This window comes from Orbicella franksi, chromosome 12 (genome assembly GCF_964199315.1).
Source record: "Orbicella franksi chromosome 12, jaOrbFran1.1, whole genome shotgun sequence".
Classification (NCBI taxonomy): domain Eukaryota; kingdom Metazoa; phylum Cnidaria; class Anthozoa; order Scleractinia; family Merulinidae; genus Orbicella; species Orbicella franksi.
This window is the reverse complement of record NC_138156.1, coordinates 16,511,505-16,522,410: the sequence shown is the minus strand read 5'-3', so window position 1 is coordinate 16,522,410 and position 10,906 is coordinate 16,511,505. Positions and strand designations below refer to the sequence as shown.

At 39.1% G+C, this 10,906-nt stretch overlaps 2 protein-coding genes across 2 annotated transcripts; one reads left to right on the top strand and one right to left on the bottom strand.

Annotated features, from left to right (window-relative positions):
• The first annotated feature begins 3,993 nt into the window (after window positions 1-3,993).
• On the top strand, window positions 3,994-7,009 carry LOC145463280 (orexin receptor type 2-like). The gene has a single exon (XM_081447021.1). The coding sequence runs from the start codon at window positions 4,073-4,075 to the stop codon at window positions 5,102-5,104; it is 1,032 nt and encodes a 343-aa protein (XP_081303147.1). The 5' UTR covers window positions 3,994-4,072; the 3' UTR covers window positions 5,105-7,009.
• A 780-nt stretch (window positions 7,010-7,789) lies between these two features.
• On the bottom strand, window positions 7,790-9,935 carry LOC145463923 (neuropeptide Y receptor type 2-like). The gene has a single exon (XM_081447713.1). It carries the CDS (start codon window positions 9,808-9,810, stop codon window positions 8,605-8,607), a length of 1,206 nt encoding a protein of 401 aa, XP_081303839.1. The 5' UTR covers window positions 9,811-9,935; the 3' UTR covers window positions 7,790-8,604.
• Window positions 9,936-10,906: the final 971 nt, after the last annotated feature.

The window sequence follows — 10,906 nt, the reverse complement described above, 5'->3', positions numbered from 1 at the left end:
GAAGTACCAAAACTTAAGGGGGTATGATACCCTAAAATATGGCGATGTTCATGAAAAATTCAATTTCTTGGAAATACCAGACTTAAGACCCTTGAGGACTTGTCAAAAAAACTCTGAAACGATCTTGCCGAATTTTCTTCGAGATGAGTGTGAAATTTAAGGAAGGTACACAGTGGTATAAGTTTTTTCACGTAGCAACGGCCATAGCAACGACTGTTTGCTATACGAACGTGACCAAAAATATAGTTTAGTTTTAACAAATATGAACGAAACTATTTAGAAAAAACTTTAAAGACATGGACAACTCTATTGGTATGATTGGTTGTGAAAAGCTTTGCCATCACAGGCTAATTCATTTCCCTTATGAAAAGGAATATTTCCCACAACTGCGGTAACTTTTTACAAAATAGAACAACCATTGCACCCCCTCCCCCGAGATCCAATCTGCACACCCCCCCTCGCTATTTGTGGCTTGTTATATGCTTAATTCTTCGTGTAAGAAACTTAACGTGCATTTTTCTCAAAAGTTTACTTTTGTACCGACTGACTTCGCGCCAACATTTCTACTTTGCAAGGTTTTTAAGTAGAATTTCCGAAACTTGGGCTCATCAAAGACCAATAGTGTCGTGATGTTATAAACCTAAAAGATCGTAACATTTTAACGTCTGTCACGTGACATGAGATGATTTGTCCACTGGGTGTGGTAAAAAGTAAGGTTATTTCTAAATAAAGCTTGTAGAAAGCACTGAAAATAAGAGTTAACTGTCAAAACTTAGGTTCATTGCACAGAACAAAACAGAAACTTACACGATATGCTTATTTGACAGTCAAATCTTGTTTTGTAAAAGAGCAGGAAGTGTTGGCGTCAATACTGTAAAACACTACCTCAAAAGGCTGTGGCTGGTTTCCATAGCAACCATTTTGAGTAAAACTCTAGAAATTTAATTTCTCTTCTTGAGTGCAATAGCACACAATTGATCTTTCTTCACCATATTTAAACAAACTTTTTGGTCCATTTGAGGGTACCATACCACCTTAAATATGATGGAGGATCGGGCCCGAAACGTAATGTTATATATTTGACTTTAAGGCACAATTTTATTTACAATTTATAACTTTTGAACTAAATGGTAGTGCGTTAATTTGTGAAGACAGCGACCGGTTTTAATATTGTGAACTGTGGCATATACGCCCTGTGCTTACACAAGTACGTAAGTAGTTTTGTATGGGCTTATAAACAGCGGGGCCTAAATCAGGGGGAGGGTTGTTATAAGTGGAATGAAAAAAACGCTTTGGAAATGAGCTGAGTGTTGACTAGTTTTTCATTTAAGGTTTTTTAATTAAACTTCAAAACATAAAATCAATCAAATTCATTTCATTTTAAACTAGACATGCTGTCGGGGGGTCTTAAAGTCGGAAATAATTTTTTTGTTTACAGATTGATAGGTCTATCGGTAACCGCGAGGTGGGCGTATAAGAGTTAAGGGTATATCATGCTATTACTAATTAGCGCGAGTTTTGCAACCGCAAGTGTTTCTAGACAGATAACTTCATAATGAAAAATGCACCTGGTCTTATGATCGATGTTCGAGGTATGCGTTTTATCTCGTTTGAGGTGGAGCGGCAAAGCCCGTTACTCTCTTCTACCCGAAGGGTAGCGTTTTACCATGTTTTAATTTGAAATGAAGTTGTGGCATAGGGTCTCCTCATCTTCCAGTGTTAAAATCCGGCTCAAACAAAGAGTTAAAAAACGAAGTATATTAAAACATTCAAACGACAAAAATCGAATTGCCGCCTTGGTATGCTAGCGTTCATGTCTAAAAACGGGTGTGGAAATTATAAAGAAAAATAACTCATTTTAAAACCTCATAACTCTATTTCAGTAAGACAGCGCCTCTTCCCGAAAGATCGAGATATCATTGTTTTCTCTCATTTTGTAAGCCTTCTGTCCACATATTTTTTCCGGATGAACACAGCTCCCAAAAAAAAAACACTACCAAAGGATACTGGGGATTGATAACATAACATGACCTTAGATTCAGCTGATTAAATATTTGAGGAGGACAAAATAGGTTTTTATCTTGCATGTTTGTCTGAGTTGAAGACTCACCTCTGCCGGTTTCAATCTGCCGTGTTTCACAATACCACTTTATAACCTACTTTCTATACAGAATAAAACCGCTAAGAGCTGTACAGGTTCTGCCGCGCAGGACTAAAACTGCTGTTACCGTTACAGTAGAGGATAACTGTCACACTACCGTACAACCACTGCACAACTGAAAACTGAGGGCCGCACAAGAGGCGTAAAAGGCCGTAGCATTATCAAAAATTATGCTATTCGTGAAGTTTACTTACAACTCGTGTTTAACATCGCAATTGTGGACTAAACTTTAGCTCAGTGACGTGTACTGGAAGTCAACAAGTAGATCCATTAAATACAACTTTGCCTTTTTGACGCCGCCAGCCTACGTCCACTAGCTGCTTGATAAATTTTTGTCATGGCCATCTCTCCAGGATAAATGTTGTGATAAAAAAACGCTCAAGAAAGTTCTTTTTAGCTTGAATATTAAGCGTAACTGAAGAATATGAGCATTGGAAATCATTTTCAACAACTTAAGATTGTTTTGTTTTACAAAAAGCGGAAGATCACGTCTGCACGTTCAATTGCCTGCGCCTTTTACCTTGCCTACTATCTATTACAAATGTGTTTTACAACATATTAAATTGCCTTTTCAGTTTACAGCTGCTTCCACAGTTGCAAAATATATACTAAGTTGTTTTAATGCTTAATCCCAGTGGATGTTACTTTAAGACATGTCTGAGGTGGAATCATAATCCAAATATTATTGTATTCAGAACCATTCGGTCACATGGCCCTTTTGGAAGCGACTAATTCAGCTCTCGTGGGCACTGCATCGACACTGCAGGTTTCGGGTGGCTTGGTTTTAACACCACAGCAAACTAAAAAGTGGGCGGAGAAGCTCTTAAACCAAAGGAAGTTGAGTGATGTGTAATATAGAGTGATGATGTTGTTAAAGAATAGCTGCATCGCGATAATAAACTCTTATTTTCAGGCTCCTTTAGACAGTACACCAGTAATATTTTTCTGTTCAGTACTGAACCTAGAGTTATAATGCAAAAAACTAATCATAAATCGAAAAATATATCTTTTTAAATATCTCCGGCTTTGCCGGTGAAAGAGTAATCTTAGATCAATTAAAATCAGTTAATGACAAAAGGCTATAGTCTAGCTAGAAAGACCATTATGTAATGAAAAATATTCACCAATGCCGTCGTGCTAGCAATATACTTCTTGCCATTCACAAGTTGACAAACTTGCCGAAATGTCAGAGCAGGTAATTACTCTCAGTAAAAAGCGGGCTTTTTATGAAAAGGCCAAAGCAAAGCTGTCAATACAATCTAAGCTAAGAACCGCTTCCTGCGCTTCTGTGGAATATATTACTGATTATGGTATTTTAGGATGATGCGGTGCTGATTTCGTGCATGATCAATTCGCTCATGAAGGCACTGCGTTACGAGCCATTACTGATCTAAACTTAAACCTCCAGCTACAGCTATCACTCTTGGCTATTCACAGACAGAGTTTCATCACCCTCACGTTTCTTTGCAAGCAACAACAATGAATTGAATTTGACTCAATACATTTTACGGCAACGTTGATCTCCACACAAGCCCCAAGAAACAACAAGTGAACCGTTCCTGACACTCCACGAATTTACAAATTCGTCGAAATAACAGACAAAATAGACTGTCAGTGGCTTCAATAGAAACAGTAAACAACCTTTTACCACGACCCGCCCACAGTGTGAATGTTTAATTCTGGTTTGATGCGATGTCATGAGCTCGTTTACTTATCTAAAGCTGAAATTTCTACCCTATGACGTGTAATTAGTTTCTGTCTCAGTCGTCTGATTCACCCTCGCCTGGTCAAGTAGCAACAATGAATGCGACTCAATACGGCTTCAACTTCTACACAGAAGCGTCAGGAAATACAACGAAAGTCTTCCAGGAACCAAATGGCTTGAAAAATTTTCGTCTAACGTTGATTGCGATGGTGATTTTTAGCAGCGTCGTAGGTAACTTTATGGTTTGTAAAACTGTATGGAAGATATCGTATCGTAAACCTTTCTCCTACGATTTAGTAGCAAACGTAGCTGTAGCCGAGTTAATCAACTCATTGTGTATATCCATCATCGTGTTTTACGAAGAAAAGGGCACCTGGACTCTTGGAAAAACAGCCTGCGTCTTGACCAATCCGCTTCTTGTGCTTACCATGTGTGTGATAACCAATTCGTTGGCTATCATCGCGGTTTACCGCTACCGAGCTACACTCAACAAAACAAGACCATCTGGTCTCGTGAAGGCGCTCATAATTGCTGGAGTATGGCTAATGGCCCTCACAATAACACTGCCACTTTTTGTCACACGTAGACTAGTACGATATTCGACAGGGGACTTCGAATGCCGGTCATACTTCCCTGGGGACAAAAAATCTGACACCCCTGGTTATAACAAATACACCATAGTGCGGCTTATTTTCACGTTCGCTGTGCCCTACTGTGTTATCCTGTCGGCTTACATAGCCTTGGCCATCAAATTGAAGTTGTTTGTTCGTAAAAAAGAAAATAATCAGATCGACATGAGCTCATTTATATCTTCCGCCGCAAATGCAGCTGAACATGTGCAAGCCGATAATGCAAATGCCAGTCCAAACTCCAGTCCACGGCTGGCGGATGGAAGACCAAATATCAAGCCGGAAGCGCAAACACTTCATCTGGAAGGGAACAGTAAAAATAAGCGAAGGAAAAGACAACTAACCGTCCAAAAAGCTGAAAATCAGTTATTGAGAATGATTTTTGTAATAATCTTAATATTTGTGGTTTGTTACACTCCATATCAGGTCATGTTCCTGTGGGAGTACTTCGGAGGAATCGAAAACTGGAAATTTTATTATCACCAACTCTTGCGCGATTACTTGTTTATTCTCAAATGTTTACCGAGCGCTGTTCACCCGATTTGTTACGGTGCTATGAACAGCATATTTGCCAGAGCGTTTTCAAGAATCTTCACGTGTTGGTGTTAAAAGGTTCCAGAACGAAAGGGTGGATTTTAGCTTATTAGTTGCTTATGCATAGGACCACAATAGGGGTTAGACCTGAATCAACCATTAGCAACTTGTGACAATATACGACATGTAGACAAGTTTTATGAGCCACAAGCAAGTTTGAGGCCTTCCCGATGCCATGCAATTTAAGAGGTTGATGTACAGTTAGCTCTACAAAGACTCTATTTCATCATTATGAAGCGTATAAGTGTTAATCCCCCCCACCCCCCATGTAGATTTTATTACCACTCCGAAATTCCAGGACGGTCAAGAAATATTCAATCTTGTGAAGCAAATGCTGCTCACTAGGACAGTTTGAGTCGCTTTCAACGCCTTTTTTCCTTCACGAAAATATTTACCCAACGCACTGGGAACAATCCGCCGGAGAACTGAGCACATCTCTAAACATTGCTTAATAAGAGGGATTATCTTCACACTATCTTCTGTGAATTGATATGTTTCCGAAACCGAGTTATCTAACTATTTCTGTGATTTATTTACTTGCACTAGCATGACAAAGTATTATTAAACATTAATCATAAACATATTCTAAACAATTATTGGACGAGGGTTTTGTGTGATATCCAGAATAATCAAGGTCGAGGTAGGGGTTATCAGCCGAAGCCGAAGGCTGAGGCTGATGACCCTTACCGAGGGTTACCATTTTATTATACATTTATCGAAAAAAAAAAATGGAAGTCATGTTTTTGCTTCTTCACTGACGCCAAGCAAAACAAAGCGCGCGAACTTGACATGATTTTCCTTAGGAATCATGCTCCGCGGTCATACATGAGATGATTACCCGTGACCTTGAGTGTCCTTGACATGATTATTGTATAATCTCCAGAGATGACGTCACAAGCGCTGATTTCGAAAATTCACTGTACGCTTTCGGCCAATCAGAAAATAGAAAGTGAGTTCGATGTATAATAATACTTGTTATTATACATATCGTTTCGGTAAGGGTTATCAGCCTCAGCCTTCGGCTTTGGCTGATAACCCCTACCTCGACCTTGATTATTCTGGATATCACAAAAACCTGATCCAATAATTGTTTATTATCTATTTTAAGCACCTTAACCATTTACTGTAATTTACTTGTGGTGTAATGTGTGTTATTTTGACCGTAACAACTTCATTATTTAGTCAGGATTCCACATTACTGAGTATTGAATGGAAACCCGAACAGACACACTGAAAGAGAGAGACGTCATAAATCTCCGCTAAGTAATCCTTTATGTCGTACTTGTGTAGAATCCTTGGAACTGCTAATGGCAGTGATTGTATCGATTGAGACATATACATAGTTTCAGCTAGTTTAAATGCCTTGACCGGTTTGAACCGACCCTTAGACTTCACTAAACTGTTTGGCGTTTTCATGTACAGTGAACGTTGAATGGAACATGAACATATTACAGTCAAAATGTGTGAAGTGTTCCGTCCAAATAACGATGATGGCTTTTATTATTGATTCAGAGCGGATTTGATTGTAGGGTTGGAATTTTGGAAGTTGAACTGAATAGTGCCACAATCATTCAACCGTGGCTTCCACTCAAATATGGAATGCTTACTGGATTATGCACAGACTGATCACTTTAGTAACAGTCTGCATTACATTTCAAATGATAATCACATACACTGAATCACATGGCGTTTGGAACGCCAATATTTTTTAACAAAGTCACTTTTAAAGCAGCATTGATCATACTTACTCAGCTATAGCGAGTTGCTAAGGGAGAACTGTTCCATAAATCGATCTGAAATTGTCCAGCTGTTTCGAACTGTACAGTCAGTTAGTTACAATTCTCCACAATTCTTCCTTCATGGTTGCCTTGATTAGATTTGTCATCCGGCCCTCCTTCGGTTTGACGTGAGCGATCCCCTGTTTCATTAGGATGCGCTTTGTCTTTAATCCAATCAAAGTTCGATACATTGATAATGTTTGCCATGATTGAAAACCAAGAATACAAGGGGATCTGAGGTTTCAGGGGGCTATGTTTGCTGCTCAAAAACATTGGTGTCAAATTAGTTTTGTTATTTAAATTTAGCAGCCATTAAACAGAAGAAGCTTTTGATTCAGAAGCCAAGGTGAGAACAGCTGCTCAAACAATTACATGGTGTTTAGTATAAGGCTGCCATAAGGAAAAAATTTAAATTTACTATAACTTATAGTTACCAGCTTAAAGGAAGTGAGACACGGAGAAATGAAAGTGAGATTTGGGCTGCAAAATCTAATCTAGAGACTTCCTCGAGACTTCCAATTCATCAAACTTTTTCGGCAAGTAGTGAGCAATAGGCTAGATGACACAAACAAAGCAAACTGAATAATCATGTTCATGGCCACGCATCAAGCTGACGTTTATTACATCGATGGTAGCCAATTGATGAGGACTGATACACATAGGTCCGCAATTCGTACATATGCCTACTTCGCTTTCTCGAAATGAGGGTTTCTAATGCACATAAACTTGACTAATAACAAGCCGCTATTTCTCTGGTCACAAAACTATACACAGTTTATCCAAGGTGGTCTGGAGCGAGAGCAATTACGTGCTGGGCTCCTTGGCTTGATCGCCTATCTAGTTTTCAACCAGAAAACTGACGACTGGGTTCGAGTTAGGTATCGTACAACTGGTGAACAAGTTCAAGATAAATAGACCGTTTCCGAGTTGCCCGTTTGCCTCTGTGTCAAAACGAGTCTTTCTGCGAAACCATTCATATGAAAATGAGTTGCGTCTACATATTCATTTTCATGTAAATCAAACCGTATAAAAGGTTTTGCAACAAGACTCGTTTTGAAACAGAGGCACAAGGTAACTTGGAAATTGCTTTTTGCAAACACCTATTTGTATTTAGCCCGAGTAAGGCATATGGCAGGCTAAAACGAGGAACGAGCCGGTACTGAGGGGCTTCAAGAAGATGAAGCTATTCAGTCTTCAACGCTTTTACTTTTCTTTAAGTACAATAACAAATAATTGCTTCCAACCACTAAGGATTGCAACTGTATCGAATCTATAGCTACAACTAACATTTACCGGTGAATAGTAAATATCATAACACCCTAGTGATTGAAATCTTTGTGTTAAGCTTTTTGGAAAGCTATCCTTAATGGTCTATCTAACGAGAAGAGTCAGTTGAATGACTCTAAACGACAGCTAATTGAAAATGTTAAAAACAATATTGCAAAAATTGAAACAAAATCATCGAAATACTATAATTTCCATAATAATAATATGAAACGTCTCCTGGAGACCCAAGTCAACCGAAGTAATAAACCCCACAGTTTCACTTTGTTCTCATATAACCTCATGAAAAACGTTCAAGCATGAGCTTTTCAGTAGTAAACAAAGATGTTTGGGTTAAAAACGTCAACGCCAACCGAGAACTATTCAGGGCGTTTGGAAAATTTAAATTTAAAAAATCAATGTTTGTAAACAAATATCTTCCCTATGGTTTGAATGTAAAACTAGGACGAAGAATTATTTTGTGCCTCGACAGGAAATCATTCTGATAAAAGCTTTCCGATAAAACTTGCTCATCATTCCATAAAACACAGGATGCAAGGCGCTTGGCAAGCAGGTCAGAATAAAAACAAACCTGGTAAAAGTGAAACGATGCTGCCAGACTAAAAACGTCGCCACTTTAAATTCATGCAAAAGGAACTGAACTTGAAAAGGAATGTAGCACACAACAAAAATCAACACAATGACAAATACCATTCTCAGCAAGTCACTCTCTAGTTCAAAGTTACTTTTGTTGTTCCTCGTCAATTCATTTTGATTACGCAATAGATTGTGGGTGTTTTCGTTGTTACCTTCTTCAGAATTTCCACGGAGAGCGTTATTCATTTTTTCTGTTTTTCTCTCCACCGTTTCTGTCTTATCATTGATTGCAATATTGACGAGCTCTATTTTTTCTTGGTTCATGTCCTCTACACACGTGGAGAGTTGAACCGCTGTAAGGGATTTGCTTTGTGCGTCTCGAAGTCTCTCGATGACAAATATGTGCTCCCTGAGTTTTTTGCTCACCAACGCGTAAGATATCGCCATTATGACAAGTGGCATGGCAAAGTTGATCACAAACAGAACGACTGTATAAGCATCTTGGTAGTGTGCATAGCCTTCTGGAAATATTTCTTCGCACGCGTGAATCTCGCAGTTGTCACCGTACGAATTCACAACACGGAAAACTGATGCGGGGACCGTTAGCCCGATAGACCCCACCCATGTGACAATTATAAGACAACAGATTTTTCGAGGAGTTGGTTTGGCGACCAGTGGTTTGACGAGGAGAAGACAGCGATAAAATGAAAGAATGGCTAATGTTGTTGTGATAACCAGCACACTTGTCATTTGTAAAGGATCCAAAATCTTGCACATAACGTATCCTAGCTTCCAAGAAAATGGCGGCTCGTCGGCGTGGATTGTGAAGACCGTAGAGACCGTGCTGAGAATTTCAGCGAAAGCCAAGTTGCTGACTAAGTAATGTGCAAACGGTTTAGTTCCAGGCTGCCTCCAGACTGCTCGACACACTACAAAGTTTCCAACCAGAGAGAGCACTGCTATCAGGCTGAACAAGACTGTTCGAATAATCCGTGATACTTGAGGTTCGGGAACGTATAAAGATGAAGTGCTGTTGGTGGCACCGGCAGCTGTTTGGTTGACACTGTCCCTAAAGCATGACATGACTTCAGCGATGACTTCTTGTCTTCGGCTGAAAACCTTTTCGCCTGGTTGAAGGCTTGAACGTTAAGAAAGAAAAAAGGAGCTATTTCAGATCTTGTGGAGATTGTGTGGAGCGAACTTCGTTTTTCTTTCCGAAAAATAAATCAAGCGATCCCAGTGAGTAATAATTGTACCCGTTGCATTAGCTTTTTACTCTTAGCATTGGGAAGCCCACCCATTTGCGGTCATTTAATTCCCATTTCGAAATCAATTTCGCATTATAGATTAGCATAATGTCTTTGGGTAAAGGTGACAAACCAAAGAATCGATTAGAGAAAAATGTTGCAATGACCACTATAAAAAAGATTAGCTGCAAACGTTATTTTACATATACTTTTTTTGACATCTCGGAATACAAACCATATAACTCAGCTTTGGATCCAGTCTTCAATCATTTGAGTCCCTAATTCAGGTGATTTAAACACGTTTAACATCACAGCCAAAAGAGTTAATTAAAATACTGCGGCCTCATGGTCGATCTCACGGAAGGACAACTGCAGGGTGTGATACGAGAAATATCTTACCATTGTTGGAGCTTGTTACACCATATGCATTAGAAGCCTGGCCAAAATAAAGTCATCTACTATCTGAAGTACTTCTTTCTGTCTGGGAAATCTGGAACAAGGTCGGCCGTCAATGAAAGAAATCTAGAATATGGTCGGAAAAGTTCAAATAAGCCGACTAGCGGCTGGGAGAGCTGCGAAAACCTGCTTGTGTCTCATTGTGTAGACTGACTAAATTCAATGAAAGGGCGCAATGCAAAAACTTTAGACGTCTTATTGATACAGAATCTTACGTTTTAAAATGAAATAGAAACTTAAGTCGCATTTGTGTCAAGAATGAGAGGACAGAAAAGTGTGTCAAGCAACAGCGACCAAGAAAAGCCAAGAATTAATTCATACTTCCTACAGCGTTTTGTTTTCTGTCATTGTCTTTTTCGAGGAAAACAGAAAATTATCTCATTTGTAAAATACTGATCTCCTGGCAACATCGTTAACAGGAGGAAAACTCATTTTCTCACCATCGATCGTTTTTTGTTTTGTTTTTACACTCTTTT